The sequence below is a fragment of the Paroedura picta genome, chromosome 5 (assembly GCF_049243985.1).
Source record: "Paroedura picta isolate Pp20150507F chromosome 5, Ppicta_v3.0, whole genome shotgun sequence".
Classification (NCBI taxonomy): Eukaryota; Metazoa; Chordata; class Lepidosauria; order Squamata; family Gekkonidae; genus Paroedura; species Paroedura picta.
The window spans coordinates 46,049,371-46,070,306 of NC_135373.1; the positions used below are offsets into that span (position 1 = coordinate 46,049,371).

Consider the following 20,936-nt stretch of genomic DNA (forward strand, 5'->3'; position numbering starts at 1 on the left):
TGTCGCAGGGGAAGAGACAGACAGCCAATAAGAGGCAGCAGTAATCCTGGCTGCAAGACAGCCCTGCCTGGGAAGCTCTCCAGACCACCGGGAGGGCAAGTTGTGGCTGGTGCATGAGTGGGAACTGTTCCAGATGCAGCCGGAGGTGCTGAGGCTGCCCAGTGGCTCCAGAAAAACAAAGCCCGACACTCCTGGAGGCCATTTCAGGCTGCCGAGGGCTCTCTGTCACAAGCATGCCAAATCCGGTGCCAATAAAGGTGTACTCGATACGGAAGAGCCAGCAGAAAAAGGGAAACGTTCTGGCCCCCTTATGGGCAACAGTCCTTCCTTCTCAAATCCAGCCCAGCGACCCAACCCTCCCCCACCCCCACCCCCGATCAGAAGAAAGAAAAGGGCATTCCACAAGATGAGCAGCATAAGAACATGTTAAAACCCACAATCACTCCAGTCCCACAGAGGCAATAAAAGCCAAACACAGACCTCGTTTCACGCAAATCATACAAACCTTGGAATGATGCAAGTCAGCCCAACAGCACTTCTAGAGCATTTCCTAAGTTATTAACCGGGGTGGGGGCTCACTCTGAGATGGCACTACAGGCTGAGGGTGGGGTGGTGGTGGTGCTGAAGCATCAGGCCTGGGCCACATGCCATCTGTCATGTCACACTGAGCACCCCAGCCACCCAGTGAGGACTGTGATGTCTGAATTAGCCCCTTCCTCTCCCTGCAACAGGTAGGTGAGGTAGGTGGGGCTGAGAGAGCTCTAACAGAACTGCCCTGTGAGAACAGCCCTAAAAGAACTGTGACTGGCCCAAGGTTGCCCAGCTGACTGTGTGTGGAGGAGTGGGGAATCAAATCCATCTATCCAGATTTCAGGCTGCTGCTCTTAACTGCAACACCACACTGGCTATAGTAGGACTAGAAAAATCAACAAAGAAAAAGCAAAAAACCCAACCTGATAAACAGGTGAGAACCGAGAGGGTTGAAAGACAAATATATATATATATATATATATATATATATATATATATATATATATATATATATATATATATATATATATATATATATATATATTAAAAATAGAGGAACTATTTATTTCACAGAATTTAGTGTAATATAAACATTCAGAAACACACAAAAAAGGAATGTTTCATATTCATATGGATCACACATGCAAATCACACAAGTACACCAGAGGCCATAGTGATTCATATTATTGATGATGTACTTGTCCCTCAACCTTCCTGGTTCTCAGGTTTTTCGACTGGGCCTCCCACATGTGTGTGTGTGTGTGTGTGTGTGTGTGTGTGTGAGGCTGCTCAACCTCTCCTCCCGCTGTTTCCCTGATTACACGGCTGTACGCCCCAGAAGGGGAAAGAGCCAGGCACCTGTGCAGTATGTCATTCTCCCTAAGTCTAAAGCAGCCGCTGCAGCATAGCCATTCCTTAGTGGGAAAGAAGCTCAGAGGGAAGAGGAACTCCTTTCACGAGCCCTGTGATCCAGTCCAAACACAGATCCTGGTGCCAGGAGGGTTTGGGTCCAGGTCAGAAGTGAAAGCCTCCCCGCCTATTTGGTTTTACAAATTAAATTTGCTAGTCCTTTCGGCGATGATTGTTTGCCGGCCACACATTTGGTCCCTTCTAACATTTGAAACGCTGCCTCTGGGAGCCTGAGTGATTGTTCAGGGACAAGACGAACCAGCCAAGACAGGTGGTGAAAATGTTTGGTAGGAATTAAGAAGAAAGAAGTCGATGCCTGCAAAACCACCTGGGAAGTCAGTAATTATGTGCTGAGAAGAGATTGGAAGACTGGCACAAGCAAAGTCAGAGATGCTTCTGCACAGCACTGAGAGTTTTTTTTTTGGGGGGGGGGGAGGATCTTCAAGTCAGGGATAATCTCCATTCTCGTTTCCATGGTGAGCTGCAGGCTGGCCGGGTCCTTCATCCTACAAGTACCATCACAGGTGAGACGATCAGCTGGCTGGACTGTTTTGCCTTTGATAGGAAGCTGCAGGAATCCCATGACTGGCGTAGTTTTCCCAGAAGGCAGGCTGCAGAAGGGCGACTGCAAAGGGGCTTCTCCCAGCTGCCTGCACAGGAGAGAGTCCCCAGTGGATTGTGCTTTGAACTACAATCCTTATTATTGCTCTTCCAGCGAAAGCCACAGAGATGCAGACACGTCTGCCCAATTATCTAGAACACTTCTCATCCTCCTGTCTGTAGCACCAGGGGTCTGAAAAGTATGTTTGTGCAGGCTATGGAATTCGGTAAGGTGTTAAATCCAGACAGCTGTTGTCTTTTATGTCTACATGCTGGATTTCTGCAGGGGTCCATTTGGAATGACGGCGTTCCCAACACCTTCCAGAAGACCATCCCATTGGTCAAAGTCTTCTTTCAGCTCTAAGAGAAGAAGGCATCACAGAAAAATTAGTGAACAAGATATCACAATTATTGCACGGTGTGTCTTTAGTGTAGAAAAATACAGACACACCGGGAAAACAATATGGCAATAAAATATCCAAATTGGACTTCTATAGAGTCGTCTCTCTTCAGTAATTCTTTTATTCTTATTATTTCCCACAAGTCCCGACATGTTTCGCCTTACAGCTTTTTCAAGGGACGGTTTTTATATTTAAGGACCTACTTCAACTTATTAAGGAATCTCTTGATAGAGTATAAGGTCATACAATAGCTAAACTTAGCTTGTGGCGCTTCAGATATAAAAAACGTCCCTTGAAAAAGCTGTAAGGCGAAACGCGTTGGGACTTGTGTGAAATAAGAATAAAAGAATTACTGAAGACAGACGACTCTATATAAGTCCAATCTGGATATTTTATTGCCATATTGGTTTCCCAGTGCGTCTGTATTTTTCTATATTTGTTTCTTCACTGGGACGCACCCCTCCCAGTTCATTATTTTTGTGTCTTTAGTGTAGCCAGGAGCTCCAAGGGCCGCCTGGCAGTCAGGCAAGGGATGTTCAAAGGCAGGTTGCCATTGCCTGCCTCCATTTCATAGTGACCCCTAGTGTTCCTTGGAGGAACTACCACTCAAATTCTTGGGGATCTCCCATCCAAATACCAGCCAGGGTCAGGCATGCCTGGGCTATCTACTGTTGGCAAGACTCAGTTACAATCATTAGAAGAAGGAAAGCCTGCAGGATTCATTAGTATCTATTTGCTGTTGTTTTTAATTGATCCCTTTCCCCTGCCCACCAAGTTTTCATATTGGACAATGTTTTTCATAGCTTTCCTAAAAACTGTGATTCTTTCTCTGCCTGCAAGCTCCCTCAGACACCAGCCAGTTCCTGAGTGAGAGACTGTGGGGTATAAATGCTTACAACAAATAAGTCTACCTATTAGAGCCGGCATCGTTCTAAATATGCAACACAGAATGTAGGTATTGGGCTCAACAAAGCAAGGCCTCTTGTTTAATTCACAGACTCAGCACTCCCTGACTGTGGGTGTGTTTGTAATATAATATTCTGCTTTCAACATAGAGATACCCCAAGGAAAAAGGGTGCATGCTTTCAGCACACTATATTTAAAAAACCCCTCACAGGGTGGTATAGTGGTTAAGAGTGGTGGCCTCTAATTTGGAGAACAGAGTTTGATTCCCCACTCCTCCTCCACCTGCAGCCATCTGGGTGACCTTGGGCCAGTAACAGTTCTCCCAGAGCTCTCTCAGCCCCACCTAGCTGAAAGGATGTCTGTTGTGAGGAGAGGAAGGGAAAGGCGTTTGTAAGCTGCTTTGGGACTCCCCTGGGCAGTGAAAAGCAGGGTGTAAAAAAACCAGCTCTTTTTATTCTTTCCAAAATCCTGAGAGATATGTTGTACTCCCTGGGATGCACTCTCTCCCACAAGCACTCTCTCCCACTAAATACTGTAATAGGAGTTGATATTGCAAATTTATGACACAATTGGGTCATTTAAGTTTGAGAAGATGATAGGACGTAAGAAAGGAGCTTCTGGCATCGTAGCCAATAACGCTTCTGCCAAACACTTTGAGCACCCTTAAAAAAAACCTGCCTGTCTTCAGGCTACAAAAGCTGAAATCTTGCTAGGCTATTGAGGGCTGCAAGAACCAACCAACCAACCAAAGGGACCAGGTTAGGTCCTTCTAGTCCAGCCTCCTGTTTCCTACTGTGGTGAGTCAGACGGCCTAGGAGCAGAGGCACAGAGACCAGCACAATTCCAAAAAATCCTACCAAAACCATTCATCATCATCATCATCAAATTTTTTACCCACCACTCCCAAGCAGGCTTGTGGCAGGTTACAGACTGTCCGGTTAAAACCCGCATTAAAATGGACAAAATTAATAATACAATAAAACCAGCAGACTGCAACATGGCAGAAGACCCCCCTACACCTAACCTCTAAAAGGAGGAGAAAGGAGAGACAAGAAATGATAGCTGGAATTTGACATCAGGGGGGCCCCATTGATCTTCAGAGGCAAGAGTGGAAGGAATGCATACATCATAAGTCCCAATACAACCATCAAATTGCCTTCAAGCTCTCTGAAATAACCGGCAATTTTATACCCTGTTTTTACCCCCAGTGAGGATCCCAAGCAGCTTCTAACTTCATTCACCCTTCCTCCATTTTATCCTCACAAATACTATGCTGAGAGCTAGGATAGTCTGAGTGTGTTGGGACCATGGTCACCCAGTGAGAGGAGATTCAGACTGGGATCTCCTAGATGTTAGTGGCACAAAGAAGAAGAGGAGGAGGAAGAGGAAGAAGAGATGGTCTTTTATACCCCACTTTTCACCACCCATAGGGGCCCCAAAGTGGCTTACAAGCAATTTTCCCTTCCTCTCTCCACAACAGACACCCTGTGAGGTAGGTGGGGCTGAGAGTGCTCTAAGAAAACTGCACTGTGAGAACAACCGTAAGAGAACTGTGATTAGCCCAAAGGACAGCTTATTTCTCCCCTTCTCCTAATAATTTACCTAGAGATTTATACCCCACTTCTCTCCCCCATGGGGACTCAAAGCAGTTAACAACATTGTTCTACTTATCATGGCAACAACCCTGTGAGGTAGCTATGGCCCCAAATCACCCCGGATACTGAAATGGCAAAGCAGGGATGAGAACCTGGCTCCCCTGATCCTAGCCTTGCAGTCTAACCTCCAGGCCACACTGCCACCCAGCATCTGTCTCCAGTCTACCTGTGGCTCCCCACCCCCCAGACCTTTAACTCACGGAGATGTTTCTGGAGGAAGGCTAGGGCAGCCTGGTTAGTGATGTCCAGCCCTTCATAAGGATCGATGGTGCCTCTCGTTCGGAAGACTCTGTTCACGAGATTCCCCGCAAGGAAGGTGAAGTCAGTTTGGCTCTGATGGACAGTGCCCCTGGGAGGAAAACACAAGTCCTTGGGTCAGAAGGACAAAACAGCAGCAGGTAGGACTGGATTCAGGAAGATCGCAGGTTCACCTCCCTGTCCTAACAATGGGAACGGCAGGCATTCAGCCACAAACAGCAGTCCAACTTCTCCTGGAAAATCCCCACAAAGAAGAAAATACATCCTTTGTTTAGTGCTAGAGACACATAGCCACGGTGGACATAGGAGCTGTAATTCAGGAGCACTAATTTGCCTGACCTAATCGTTCTTTCAGTCCCTCTACCAGTTCCACTCTCTTTCCTCTTCCACAGGAGCTGCATCCACAGTCGGTCGCAAGCCTGTATGCAAGGGAGGTGGCTATTGATTCTCTTCTTGATGCATGCCAGGTGTCTCTAACTGTTCACTGAATGAGCAGAGAAGGACATTTCACTCCCCCCCCCCCACCACCACCACTGCGGTCTATTCCGCCCCATAAGTTTTGTTTCTGGGGATCATTAGAGGAACATAAAGAGGGGCAAAATAGGGGTCTGGAGGAGGAGGGGGAGAGGTCTGAAATTGCTGCCCTCTCTCCCAAAGCCAGGTCATCAAGTCTTTGGAATACATGCTAGGACAACAAGCCACTGAAGATGATAAGACAGAGCTCTGAGCATAGACCTTAGGCAGGACAAGGCTTACAAGACAGTGATGATTTTGGTCTCGTCGTTCAAGGAGCAGATCTTTTTCATCTTGGCCACGCTATCCACAGTCTGAAAGGTCTCGGTGTTGATGAAAAGCACTGGCTTGGTCACTTTCGGGTAGAGGGTGTTCTCCAAAGGGAATATCCATGCGTCAAGGGCCACAGCACACCTGCAGGGGACATAAACACCCAACAAACGCTAAGTGGGTATCCAAGGTATCCAAGGTATCCAAGGTTTCCACTTGGCCATTCGTTACTAGAAAGAAGTTCCAGCTGCCACTCTGGAGTATACTCACTTGAATTGTGCCTCTTTCACAAGGGCGAGGATTGATGTTGCTCCTCCAAACGAGTGACCCATGACAGCTGCTCTGGACAAATCCACATTGTCCTGGAAGACAAAGGGAGTGAAGGTTTGAAGAAGCCAAATGCCTAGAGTTTCTTTTCCCACACCTCACCATGTTCAAGGTTGGCTAATAGTTTTTCTTTAATGAAAGCTACTCCAGAGTATTGGGAAAAAAAATTCCAAGCTACTCCCACCAACCCCAATGTGGCAAACTACCTAGCTCTGTTCTAGAAAAAGAATGTTGACGAGGAAGAAATGAAGCTATCAGCTAAGCACACAGAGAATACAGGAAACATATATGAAATGAAAGCATTAGGAAGAAATCTAGAACTGATCTTTTCTCATTCTTTTCTCTAGGTGAGGTTCAAGTTATGATGCAGCATCTGGAAAGTTTCAGACACTCATGAGCTACTTATTGAAGATCCCTAATTCAGAGGGCTCCTAGAATTATGAGAGATCTTGTATTCAAAGATATCTTGTTCAAAGTAGGGTTATGCAATTGAAGAGCAAACCTCAACGCTCAATCCTCTTCATGCTCTTTGTGAAAATTCCCGACGCTCCTGCCACTCCCACTGCCTAGCCATTTAGAGACGGATCCTGCAATAAGGGGGCAAGCTCTTCGTAGGGTTTGTAGGCAGCCCTTTGTCGGGGGGGGGGGGCAGGAGTCACCAGTGGCAGTCTCATACGGAGCCAAGCCCTGCATCCTTGTGTACATGACGCAATGCCTTTGTTGCAAGAATAAATATGCCATATACAAAATGGACAGAAGAAGAAAGAAAAGTTGACGATGAGAAAAGACGGGGTTTAAAAAAAATGGTGAAAGGGACCTGGGGGTTGAAAAAAGCAGACAAGGGGGAAAGGCAAAAGAAACAACACTTGCTTTGTTCTGGCGGTGGTGACCCTCCTGCTTGTATGTTTTGGGGAAGTGGAGCAGAATTAAGCTCCCCCTAGTGGCAAAAGAATACTATCACAGGGAGGTCTTGACAGGAAGATGGACAGTTGCTAGGGGAGAGCCGGAGCCGACAAGGAGATACCAAACAGGGGAGGGTGGATGGGGTGTGCACGAGGGCATCTAGGAGGTGGACGGAGGCTGCTTAAGAGTGGCAATCAGCTGCAGACCCTCCAAGGTCTCCCACATGGAAATCAGGGCCCTGATTGTCCTTACAGCACAACCCCCTTTTCTTCTAATGCCCATGCTTGGTGCCTTAATCTTTTGTTTGCTACCATCTTTTGTTTAAAAAAAACATTAAGCACTTTAGGTCCTGCCCTCAGTCAGAGACCTGGCTCTAGGGCTGCTTAACAGCATCTAGGTGGTGGGAAACTCTCTAGAGCACACCACTCCAAAGGGATGGCCGTGTTAAATTGTGGTAGCAAAACAAACAAGAATCTTGGGGCACCTGAAAGGGCAGCATGTTGCTTCTTCAAAACAATGGCTTCCTTGCTAGTCTCCACCACCTGAGGTTCTGTGGGTATAATCAGCAGCAAGGCTGACTGTGGAACTGAGACCCTGGCACTCCCTCTCAAGAGAAATCCACCTGGTGCCTTCCTTATGAGAGCCACCTCTGGGTAGCGGTTAACAGTGGTGGCCTCTAGTCTGAAGAACTGGGTTTGATTCTCCATTCTTCCACATGCAGCCAGCTGGGTGACCCTGGGCCAGTCACAGTTCTCTTAGAGGTGTTTTTGCAGAGCATTTCTGTCAGAGCTCTCTCAGCCCCACCTATCTCACAGGGTGTCTGTTGTAGGCAGATGGAAAGGTGTTTGAAGGCTGCTTTGGGACTCCTTCAGCAGGATATAAAACCCAACTCCTCTTCTTCTTTTTGTCAGTTTTGGAGCCTTGTGGAGAAGTGGTGCTTTTAGACAGTGAATTCAGAGGTCCCTGCTTAGATGGATTTGCTGATTTTTGTTTGCTTCTTTTGTGATGACATGCATGTTTAACTTGCTAATTTCCTTTTCAATTTCAAAGGTTTTTAATTGGTTTTAACACTTCAAAATAAAGCTTAGCAGTGCTGCGCTCTCACCACAATGGGGGTTGAATACCATCCCAGCAGCAAGGAAAACAGGGATGGTCTCAGGTTGCCCTTGGTATTTTTCAGTGGTAGGAATGGACCGTCTAGGCCAGGGGTAGTCAACCTATGGTCCTCCAGATGTTCATGGACTACAATTCCCATGAGCCCCTGCCAGGAATTGTAGTCCATGGATATCTGGAGGACCACAGGTTGACTACCCCTCGTCTAGGTTACAGACAGGTTCTCTTTAGTGACACATAGGGAAAAGCACCAGGCAATTCTAAAAGGGCCCTTGGAAACTAACCTGCTGCTGAGCAGATTGTTTTAGCTATTCTTGGAGCGGTGGATTTAATTTTGATGTTTCTCTGAAAACCACAGAGTATTTGTCAGGAAAACAGTATATTACTATTTTAGATAAACAAACAAATACTGAGGATGCGATTCAATCAAAAAGAAAGAGAGAAATACCCCACCCCACCAATTATCAAGTGCCTTTCTAACCTGCCCCTTCTTCCAAGGGGGGTGGGCACCTGGGTTCTCCCTTTCCCACTTCTTGCTCACAACAGCCATTAAAGTAGATGAGAGGGTGAGAGAACCCAGATCTCCCAGATGTTAGTGTAACCCACTACACCACACTAACCTTCATAGGCAACTTTAACAGTTCTGCAGCTCATCTGCAAAACTTGGCCCTGATCCCTGTGGGGAAGTTCAGGATAAGCACAGACCTCCCTGGGATCCCCCAGCAGCTCCCTTGCTTTGCAGGGCAGGGAAAGACTCCATGAGCCCCATATTTTTACCTTCAGTGAGGACAGATCAAAGTCTGTGGGCAAGAGGTTGACAGCTGCCTTGCCACCACTGATGCTCCGGATCAGTTTCAGCCCCCGGAGGCACTCGTTGGCTCGCTGATGGAGCTAGAAGTGAAAAAGAAGAGCTACAATCAATCCACCATTCGCCCATTGATTTGCCAGGCTGACTCTCATTTCATACCCTCTGTGTGGAGACACAGGGAAGGCACGAAGGGTGAAAAAAGCATCCATGGGGGCCAGGGGGAATAATTTTCCGTGAACCACTGCTCCTGACCTGAAATGCCTCCCTTGACCTCCTATAATACGCAGGGTTGCCAACCCTGGGTTGGAAAAGTCCTGGATGTTTGAGGGTGAAGCCTGGGCAGGATTTGGGGAAGGGGGACTTCAGTGGAGTATGATACTATAGGCAGGGGTAGTTAAACTGCGGCCTTCCAGATGTCCATGGACTACAATTCCCATGAGCATTCACTGGCAAAGTCCTGGAGGAAGACCGGAGCTTTAAAATAAATGTACTGTAGAAACGGTGCTTTGGTTTGAATTTCATTCTGCCGCGCTTTGTTAAAAATAAGTCAGTTAAGATGGCAGTACCTGCGGATTTCGGAAATGAAACTCCTTCTGATCTTTCGGCACCTCTCGATAGGAGAGCCATTCTTCTTGCACCGGAGCCTCAGGGATGTCTGACGCTTCAGACTCCCGCTTGAAGTAGTAAGTAGCAGAAGCAGAAGAGTCTCTGGAAAAACAAGTATCAGTTAAGCATTCCCTTCCAGCTGAGACAGGCAAGAACACAAGAGAAAGATCCGGGATTTGAGACAGTTCTGCTGGGCCTCTGAGCCTCAGCTGGTCCACCAGGCCTATGGCTGAGGCCAGGAAACTAACAGCCTTCCTGAGAAATCCACCCACTCCATCTAGCCCACTAAACCACACAGCATCAAATAGCTCCCCTCCCAATAGAGGCAGCAGTTTTTAAAAATTGCTTTTAATTTCTTTTTAAATTAATAATGCTATTATTAATGTATTAAGGGATTGCATGTACAGCTTATACCTAGAATTAAAGTTTGTTAGTCTTCTCCCTGGAGAAGAGCCTAATGCTGGGAGCGATTGAGGGCAAAAGAAGAAGGGGATGACAGAGAATGAGGTGGATGGATGGAGTCACTGAAGCAGTAGGTGCAAACTTAAATGGACTCCGGGGAATGGTAGAGGACAGGAAGGCCTGCAGGATCATTGTCCATGGGGTCGCGATGGGTCGGACACAACTTCGCACATAACAACAACAAGTCTTAAAAGGTGCCACTGGGCTCAGACTTTGTTCTAGATGCTTGTTAAGGGGACTTGAGATGGGTATAGCTCTGCGTAAGGTGCCCCTGCCGATGAAGCCCCTGGATTCAGAACAGACGAAAGGAGAACTGCAGGAAGATCTTTTGGAGCACACAAACCGACCGGAGTCATCCCTGTTCTCCGAAGGTTTCACACTCACCTGTGTTCGAGTGCCATCACCAGAAACCCACGGGAAGCCATTTCGGCACAGACAGAAGAGTAAACAGTTCTGAAAATAGAAAGGGTGGAAAAGGCCATAAGAACATCAAATCATCTCTGCAAATCCTCAGGCTGCCGGAGGGCCTCTGCTTGGGTCAGGCTGCCAGTTCTCCCCAAACCATCAATCACAACGGTGTAATACCTTTCTATTAGGGCCGACCCAAATGACTCAAAATATTGTGTGCTGTTGTTCAAGAACAGCTTGAGGTGTTTTATCATTCCCCATACCTTCAGGTGAAAAGAGCCAGGTGTCCCTCTGCCGTGAGATAGTTTGACATGGCAAAAGTCCTTCACAAGCCCAAAGAGCCAGCTTGGTGTAGTGGCTAGGAATGGCAGCCTCCAATCTGGAGAACCAGGCTTGATTCCCCACCCCTCGTCCACATGCAGCCTGCTGGGTGACCTTGGGCAGTTCTCTCAGAATTCTCAGCCCCACCTACCTCACAGGCTGTTTGTTGTGGGGAGAGGAAGGGCAGGTGATTCTAAGCTGCTCTGAGACTCCTTCAGGTAGTAAAAAGTGGGATACAAAAAAACAGCTCTTTGTCTTCTTCAGCCCTTCCAAATCGCTCCTGAGAACTCCTCTATTCTGAACCTGCTTTGGCTTATCCTTTGACATACCCCAGTGAAGCAGCTGACTCAGGCAGTGGAGTTTGAAGGGGCAGCAACCTCCTTCCTGCCGCCCCCTTGCCCTTCCTTCATTGCACTCCCCACTCCTGCCTGACAGCCTAAAACCACAACCTCCAGCACCCCATGACAGTAATTCCTATATTTCAGATCTCTTGGGCCCATTCCCATCAATCCCTCCCTGTCTGTGAGTCCTTTTCTTCTCTCTTTTCTGCTCCCCTGTTTCCTTTTGAAAACTGCATGCTCCTTGCTGGCAGGGAACCCACGGATATAACTCCCACTATTACATTACCTCTTCAAAATACGTCCCGGCCTGTACGGACTAAGCCACTCTAGGGGATACTTATCCTCCCGTGCTGTTTAATGAGCTCATAAGGCTTGCACGGCAGGAGGGGGCCTGGATAGCTGAGGGGATTTCTAACAGGATTTGGGATCTCTCCCCTCCAAGGCAGCTATGAAAGCCAGCCTTGAAACAGATGGCCACTTTTAATCCAAGAGACTGCCTGCAAATGGCTACCCCATTGAGAGTGCCTGTGTCAGGAGCCTCATGGCCAAAAAACCATGGCTGATTTGTTCTACTAGCAGAGGTGCCCCCCTCCAGCAGAAGGGGCTTCCCACAGCAGGAAGGCACCTTCCCCAATGGGGTGGATCTGCAGAACTGGACTGCATGGCCAGGTACCTTCTGCATCATGCTGTCCCCTCTCCCATTCAAACCTCCGATCCAGGAAGAGCCAAGCTCTGCAGCGTGAGTCACCTATTAAGTAAATCTGTTTCCCCATCATTTCTGCGTCAAGGAGTCACATGCCTCCACTATTTCCCAGATGAAAACAAGAACATGCCTGTAACTCTCCCACCTGCATACAAAGATCCTCCAAAAGCTCGGCATGGGGTACATGGCTCTCCACTGACCACTTCATGCTCTCAACGAGGTAAGGGGAGACTGTGAGATTAGCCCAAGGTTCCCCCAGCAAGTTCCTCAGCAGTGTGGAAATTCTTGCTTAACCTCAGACTCCTTCCTCCGGATAGATCCTGCCAGTCGCACCAACTCTCCATGGCTGAATGAACCACTGGCTTACCTTAGTGTAAGCCAGCATCCTATACTTTCATGAGAACTTCTGAGTGGGGAATGTGGCTGCTGGTAACTGTCCTCCAAGGTTGAGCATCTCAGCTTTAGAAGTTTCTAGCCCTCATGAACCACGCATGTCTAGATTTCTCTCCAGATGGTTCCTCTCTTTCCACCCCACCCGCGTAGAAGAACATTTCCCTGTATGCAGAAGATTTTTATGATATAAATCTTCTGCAATCAGGCCGGGACACGTACCTGAAGGCTCCGAGCCCATGAGAGAATATGATCAAGGGATACTTCTTGTTACTCAATTTCAGAGGGGCGTCCCAGCTCACGGGAATTCGACATGACCCTACACAAAACAAAAATGACACATAATAGTAGAAAGGAAAAGGCCAGCTTTCCAGGGCTAATGCTTTGCCTTCTGGTTATTATGGGATTGCAACATTTCCTAAAGAAAAGAACTGTAATTTCTCTTGTTTCTTCTTGATGGATTCAGGTGGGTAGCTGCGTTGGGCTGAAGCAGCAGAACAAAGTTCGAATCCAGTTGCATCTTCAAGGCCAACAAAGTTTTATTCAAGGTATAAGCTTTTGTGTGCAGGCACACTTCCTCAGACACAAAACAAAATTCCCTCAACCATTACATACAGATAGAGAGCCGGTGGGAGGGTTAGGCGGCAGGCAGGACTAGTTGCCTGCATAAGAAACTGGGTGAATATAGCTGAGATAGGATTAAGGCAGATAAGACCTGTGAAGGCAGTAAATTGGCATACAGATCTGTTGAGAATAAAGTTTTGAGTCCAGTGGCCCTCTGAACACCAACAAAGTTTAGTTTCTGTTTCATTGCATTTGAAGAAGTGTGCATGCACAAGCCAGTATCTTAAATAAAACTTTGTTGATCTTAAAGGTGCCACTGGACCCAAACTCTGTTCTTTTTTCTTGATGGTTTATAAATCCACTCAATAATAATAATTTCTTCAGGTTGAGTTCCAATTTATGCGTGCCGCCTTTGGTATTCTCCAGGCAAGAGCTCTTGTGGAGTGGAATTCTGGTATTCTGACGTTTCATCAGAGCTCCAGTTTCTAGGCTTCTAAGCCAAAACATCTGTTGGAACACGCATACAATGTCCCTTGCCCAAGAAACCCTAGAAACGTTCTTACCAAAGGTCATGCTGAGCAATGGAGCGCACCATTTTCGGTTCATGTTCATGTAGTCAGCAAGTCCACAGTAATACTCATAGCGGGGGATCCAGAAGGGCCGTTCTGCCCCCTCTTGCGAGATGCAGGGATAGAACAAGCGGAAGAAGAGACTCTGAGGAGGAGGAGAAGACAGGCTGTAGCACACATACAACACTCGTGGCATGGATTAGAAGAAGAGCTGTTTTTTGCTACCCCACTTTTTACTACCTGAAGAAGTCTCAAAATGGCCTACAATTGCCTTCCCTTCCTCTCCCCACAACAGACACCCTGTGAGGTAGGTGGGGCTGAGAGTACTCTGAGAGAACTGTGACTGGCCCAAGGTCACCCTGCTGGCTGCATGTGGAGGAGGAGTGGGGGATCAAACTTAGTTCCCCAGATCGGAGTCTGCGGTTCTTAAACCACAGCACCACACTGGCTCTCCCACAACACATGAACTTGTATTACCTGACTTCTTTCATTTCCAATAGTGCATTTAATTTTTAATTTTTTTAAAAAAAGCTCACACAATCATTAAGCATAGGTTCATAAAGTCTAACTGCCTGGCATCCATTTACTTCTAGCCTAACATGCCCAAGGCAGAAAGCTGGTTCACTGCATAAATGCCCCAGTAAAAGCAAACTGTTTCAGGCAACTCAGGTTAATAGGGCCAGGTGCCTCAGCCATGAGATATTCTGATTTATGGGGAACGTCCTTCACAAGCCCCCAAAATTTCCACTGCAGTGTGTGTTCCAGACTACTGGATCTTTATTCAAAAACAGATTTTTTACCAACACAGCTATGGAGGAATGTCTCACTCTCCTAGCAGGCTTGTCAGAGCATCTGGGATCTTGCTCTATATAAGCTGTGACGACGTAAGGTTAACATTGCAGAATTTCCACACTCCACTGACTCACAACCTTGACCTGGTCCTTCTTATATATATAGAAGACTATAGATTCCATTTAGTCCAATTTCCTTCCTTGAAGCCTTCATGTCAACATCAGTAACCTTTGCTACCAGACAGAGGCGTGGTTACTCACCTCTGCTACCTGCGATAATTCTTACGTGGCCACGCCTAACTGGTCACTAGCCCAATTCAGCTCCCCTGTTTCTCACACCACGGTTGTAGGTGATGCCTTAGAGTAAATAAATTCCTCTTCTTCCCTCATAACATAACTGGGGGTGACAGAACCTGATTGGCTGCCTGTCTGTGGCACAACAAAATGGACTCACAGTCTTACAATTCACTTAACCACCTGCTGGCAGAGACTCATGGTAACTGTAGTCCACAGACATCTGTAGAGTCCAAGTTTGGCCTCGCTTGCTGTGGTTGCTACTTGCTGACAACAACTCATGAGTAGCTGGGCCCAATTCAGATCAGCACTGCTGTGCAGGAGGAGGAGGAATTTCTGCCTTTCCTTCTGTGTTCTTTTTGGTGGCTGGAACAGCCCAAGAGCCACAGGGGTTGGGGGGGGGGAGCAGGTGGCTCTGTCTCAGGTGGAACTGTCTTCTTGGATAAAAGGTCTCTGCCCTAGGATTGCCCACTCCATGTTGGGAAATATCTGGAGATTTTGGGGTAGAACCAGGACAGGGCAGGATTTGGGGAGGGACTTTAATGGGGTATAATGCCATCATGCCTACCTTCCAAAGTAGCCATTTTCCCCAGAGGAACTGATCTGTTGCCTGGAGATTAGTGGTAATCCCAGGAGATCTCCAGTCACCATCTTGAGATTGGCCACCCAGCTCTACCCTGACATGGAATAGTGATGGTACCTGTATCACCAGCCCCAGGGAGTTACATTTGAGGGTCATGTTAGAGGCCATGCCTCACAATTGCAATCCCTCCTGTACAGGACACAAGGCTGTTCATTTATCTAAACAAGTCAGGTGTATACAAAGCAGCTTTCTATTGTGTAGAACAGTGGTCCCCAACCTTTTTATCACCGGGGACCACTCAACGCCTTTTACTAAGGCCCGGTGGGGGGGGGGGTAGTTTACTACTCTACTCTCAACCACTGCCCTAACGCTCTCTGATCGCTATGGTAATGTTTAAACATCCCTTCAAAATAAGATACAGACACACCATAACAATGAAGTGTGTTGTAAAGGGCTGGGGGGGGGGATGAAGTAAAGGGCCGGGGGGGGCAGAGAAGGCGTCCTTCGGGGCCCACCTCCAATTAGTCGAAGGACCACATGTGGTCCGCGGCCCACAGGTTGGGGATCGCTAGTGTAGAAGATAAGCCACAATGTGGATTCCTACACACCAAATGTTCCATTTAAACAGCTCCATATTGTCTCCTGAATTGTAACCAGAATACTAAAGAGTTATTTTTAGCTCTACCTTCTCACTTTGAACACCAAGTTATCCTGTTCCCTAAGAATAAATATTTTCTTTAAAATCTACAGTGCTCAGTTGCCACTGGAGCTAGCCTTCTGCACCCACCCACATTTGAATGTGCCAACCTGCATTTGTGTTATAGGCTTCCAACTGAGAGCTATCTGGGATTTACATCCGAAACAGAGGCATCCTCTAAATGCCTGGAGAGCAGCGAGATGACAATTAATTTTTAACCATAAAGAATGCAGCAGCCATTTGGAGACCTGTGGGCAATTTCTAAACTTGTGCAACTTACGGGAAGTTTAAACAAGGAGAGCAAGTTTGGGGGTTGGTTAAAAAGATCCCTGGGCAGCCCCTGACAATCTTACAGAGAACATCGTCTGTGAAATCCTCCCTAACAGTAAACAGGCCATTTGCAAATTTGGAACAGAAGATTTCTGTTACAAACCAGCTAACCACATTTAAACAAATTAACCCCCTGCTGTGAATACAAACCAGCTTCTTCTGTTATTTATAATAAACGGGCAAGACTAGACTGGGACGGTCTACTCTGAATCCCACCCTCTGTCTGGCTATTTTTCCCCCACATGAAAGTTGTAAGTCACTTTTGGGGACATCAATTTGTAGCCAACTTATGGTGACCCTGTAGGGCCACAGTTTGGCCTCACCTGCTGTAGTGTTTGCCTGATGAACCTGCCATTTCCTCCAGAATAACTGATCTGTGTAGTCCGGAGATCAGTTACAACTTGGGAAGAATCCCAGGCCACATCTGGAGGCTGGCAACTTTAGCAGCATCCTGCATGATGATTTTTGAGTACTGCCATAAGCCCGTTTGTGGTTTTCTCCTGTTTCCACTGCTGAATAGCATTTCAGAAGCCCTTCGGTCACAGCCTATTCTTTATCTGCCCCATCCATCCATATAAGAGGTTCTTCCAACATTCCATCTACCCCTCCAACAGGCCTTAAAGACACATCTGTGTTGAGCCACATTTAGCTATGGAGTCATAGGATGTGGGACTGCACAAGAGACTTCCAACCCACTAAAGTCAACAGGGTTTCAATAGTAGCATCATCCTACTGCCTCCAAAGTAATTTAGGGACAAATCACTTTCCCTTTGGATTACAGAGCAACGTTTGAGTGCAGTGGCACCTTTCAAACCAAGAACGTTTTCTTCAAGGTGTAAGCTTTTGCATGCTTGCGCACTTAAAATCACCACTGGTCTCAAACTTTGTTCTGCTGCCTCAGACCAAAGACAGCCATGCACTTGAATCTATTGTCTGGATTACAGACAGATGATTCATGGCAGTCCTTGCTCTCTTCATAACGTCAGCTGTAAGTCAATACAGCAGAAAATGCCAGGGAGCTGCACCCTTTTCACTCCTGGACCAAGCAGCTGACAAGAATTGCTACTTACTGGCTCTGGGCTTACAATTGCACACAGAGGCAGCGTAGTGGTTACAGCGCTGAACCAGGATCTGGAAGTTCCGGCTTTGAATTTCCCACTTATACCTTAGTAGCTTACTGGGCCACCTTGGGTCAGTCATTTTTTTCTTAGCCCCACCCCACCCCACCCCCACCTCACAGGGTAGTTGCTGTGAGCAGGAGTCAGCAATGTTGTAAACTAGGGGTAGTCAACCTGTGGTCCTCCAGATGTTCATGGACTACAATTCCCATATGGGAAATGAAGTCCATGAGCATCTGGAGGACCACAGGTTAGCTACCCCTGTTATAAACCATTGTGACTCTCCACTGGAAAGCGGGGTTTAAATATCTAAACAGGGACCCTCTGAGGTTGGCAGTGAAGGGCGGAGGGTATGTGTGTGCTGGGAGGCCACAACAGCATCCCTAGGCCTCATCTCTGCCCAAATGTGTACTTCTTTGGTCTGAAATGTGAAATTCAGCTGCTCCGGTGCTCCCTTACAAAGCGGAATGAACAGTGCAAAAGTCTTCAAATTCCTCCAGCATCAATGAAGCAAGCTAGCAAAGAGGAGGAAGGGCTTGAATTCCCATTTCCTCCCTCCTTGCACCCTCACCCCGAGAAGGCGAACCCAGATAGCACAATATCCATGACATCTGGTACACTCTGGGAAACACAGTTCTCAGAATGCCCAGTGCCTATGGGCACCTGGAGAGGGGGGAAAGAGAGAAAAGGAGGAGGTGGGGAATATCTCTTCCTATCTGAGGATGAGCTACTTCATGGGGGTCTATCTGCCCACAGCTTCAGAGAGGTCTTGTATATAAGTATATAAAGTATATAAAGTATAAGTATATAAAGACCCCACCAAGCATCAGATCCGCAGGATCAGCTGTTTGATAGGGTCTTTCTCACTCAGCTGAACCAAGCCTGATTTGGCCTTCTCTGGTTCGGCTAATTTAAAGTGATGAGATGTGTGATTCAAATCAGCATGGATTCAAGTGTTTTCAGGCTTATCTGAGGTTAACCATCCCTAGTCAGTACTGTCAACTCTGACTGGCAGCTGCTTTCCAGAATCTCAGTGGAGGCCTTTCCCATCACCTATTACCCATTCAAGTGGAGGTGCTGGGGATTGAAATCACAGCCTTCAGGATGCCAAGCAGATGCTCCTTCCTCAAACTAACAAACATATGAAGTTGCCTTCTACCAAGTCAGACCCTGGAATCCCTCTTCTCACTGGCTCTCCAGGAGCTCAAGTGGAAGTCTTTCAGCTTCCTACCTGCTCTTTTGAACTAGGGACACCAGGGACTGAACCTGGGACTTTCTGCAGGCAAAGAAAATATTCTGCCTCTCAACCACATCCCCCTTTGTTTCTAAGACAAGCGGGCAGGGAGAAGACTCTCATTGAGAGCTGAACCGGAGACATCCCAGTTAATACTGCAGTCTCTTAGCCATTATGGGACAAGCCCTGTTTGTGGACTCTGTCCAGCAAGAAAAGAGACCAACACACAAACGCTACATGCTCTTTATTCACCCCAGTTGAGATGTGGGCATGCAATGCATGTCTCCTGACCACTGCTTGTGCAAACCATTCTGGTTACCCAGCTGACAGCTCAAACCGCAAGCTAAAAAAAAATAAAATCACTAAAATGGGAACAAACTCCAGCAAACTCAGCAAAACTTACTACTGAGGAAGTCTATGCAGGCAGGCCCTTTACTGGGGAGGAAACAGCACTGGGCACCTCAGGAACTGCTGTCAAGGAAACACGCTGGAAGGTTTCAAAATAGAGTGCTTTCAGACAGACATGTTTCCCTGCAATCCCATGGTGATGAAGAAGACCTGGCTTTTTGTACCCCGCTTTTTACTATCTGAAGTGGCTTACAATTGCCTACCCTTCCTCTTCCCACAACACACCCCCTTGAGATAGGTGGCTCTACCCTTGGCTCAAGGTCACCCAACAGGCATCATGTGCCTCAAAGCTGCTTACGATCGCTTCCTCTCCCCACAACAGAAACCCTGAGAGAACAGTGACTGTCCTGAGGCCACCCAGCTAGCTGCATGAGGAGGAGGAGGAGGGGAATCAAACCTGGCCCCCTAGATTAGAGGCCACTGCTCTTAACCACTATACTATGCTGGCTCTCAGAGGGGAAGTCACAGGCGGGAGGCAATCTGGTAGAGGGAAACCGCAATGGGCAAGAGCTCATCTGTGGCTTCCTCAGAAAAGAAGTGTTGACACCAATGACACTTGCTCAAGGTCAGAGCCAAGCAGCCCCCAGGTTGCTGGCAGACCTGCTTGGCCTTGGGTCTGTCCACCTGTTCCCCAGGAGCTGTTTAGGTCAGTGGCCCACTGGGAAATTTCCCGGTCAGTTAAATGGCCAGTCCATTCCAAGAGTAACCCATAAAGGCGGGGTGTTGTTGCTAGTCTTTATTAGGAAATGCCTCACAATAAACCATAAATATGCACAGGAGCAATGTGTGCAATTGTTTTAGTGCACCGGCATCAATCTACCCTGTTTACACTTGGATTCCTGGTAACTGTTCCCTTTCCGTGGCTTCCCTTTTGGCAAAGCACCTCTAAGAAGCCCTTCAGTCCCATAAAAAACCTGTCTCCTGTCAATCATTCACACACTGGAAGTGTAAAGATTTGAGAGCCAGCATAGTGCGGTGGTTAACAGTGGCGGACTCTAATCTGGACAGCTGAGTGTGATTCCCTGTTCCTCCTCCCGCTGGGTGACCTTGGGTCAGTCACAGTTCTTTCCGAGCTATTCTTGCAGGGCAGTTCTCTCAGAGCTCTACCAGCCCCATCTACCTCACAGGGTGGCTGTCCGTGGGGAGAGGGGTTTATACGCGGCTTTGAGACTCCTTCGTGTAGTGAAAAGCGGAATACAACCCCCCCCCCCCCAGCTCTTCTTCTTCACCCCACCAGCGTCCCGGGAACAAGAGCTCCCGGACAGAAGACGCCTCTCTTCTTCGGGGATCTTTCTGGCGCCCCCCGAACTCCCCAACTGACCGCCCGTCCCTTCCCTTCCCCCTGGCTGGCTGGACCAACCTTTTGGCTCCGTCCCACCATCACATCCGTGCAGCCGACAGCGTGCGGCCCCTTGCCGCGGGGCAGACCTAAGGAGTAGGTCGCCCCCATCGCCTCCCCTTCTGCGGCAGAGTCCGGACTCCGAGGCGCAGCTGGACCCAGATGCACCCGGGCAAAGGCCGCCCGCCGGCACTTCCTCCTCGGCCTGCCTCTCGGGAAGCCGGAGCCGCCCACGCCCCGCCCCTTGGCCCGCCCCTGCGGGAGGAGTTAGGCGGGAGCCGCAAGGAAGCTTTTGGACGGGGAGAAAAACAAGACGCTTCACTGGAGGGACGGAGGGGCCTCCAAACGCCTCCCCAAAACCGACTCGTTGCTCTTGGCTCGCGTCTGCCTGCTAATTGGCGGCCACGCGCAGGTCTCTGGGCTGCGCCAAGTGTAGAGCCCGGTGGCGCCTTTAAGACCAACAAAGTTTTCTCCCCGATGTAAACTGCCGTGTGCACAGCCCACTCACTGCCTCAGAGTCCATGAAATGGCAGTTCCCAGTCCACGCATATATAGGCAGAGGGTGAGCAATAAGGGCCTTACAG

The 20,936-nt window shown here is 48.0% G+C and overlaps 1 protein-coding gene across 1 annotated transcript; it reads right to left on the minus strand.

The window, feature by feature from the left end:
- Window positions 1-406: 406 nt before the first annotated feature.
- PAFAH2 (platelet activating factor acetylhydrolase 2) lies at window positions 407-20,568 on the minus strand. The gene is made up of 10 exons (XM_077337663.1): window positions 20,374-20,568; window positions 13,553-13,703; window positions 12,648-12,744; window positions 10,647-10,715; window positions 9,761-9,902; window positions 9,164-9,277; window positions 6,314-6,405; window positions 6,017-6,187; window positions 5,203-5,351; window positions 407-2,400 (listed from the first exon to the last, which is right to left on the minus strand). The coding sequence occupies exons 1-10, from the start codon at window positions 20,461-20,463 to the stop codon at window positions 2,306-2,308; spliced, it is 1,170 nt and encodes a 389-aa protein (XP_077193778.1). The 5' UTR covers window positions 20,464-20,568; the 3' UTR covers window positions 407-2,305.
- Window positions 20,569-20,936: the final 368 nt, after the last annotated feature.

Bases quoted from the DNA above. Each gene is read 5' to 3' on its own strand.
- PAFAH2 (XM_077337663.1), bottom strand. From the start codon at position 20,463: ATGGGGGCGACCTACTCCTTAGGTCTGCCCCGCGGCAAGGGGCCGCAC. The intron at 12,745-13,552 runs GTAAGAACGTTT...TGTTTTGTGTAG, and splicing joins ATTGCTCAGCATGACCTTTG to GGTCATGTCGAATTCCCGTG. The intron at 9,278-9,760 runs GTACTGCCATCT...TTTCACTTCTAG, and splicing joins TTCATTTCCGAAATCCGCAG to CTCCATCAGCGAGCCAACGA.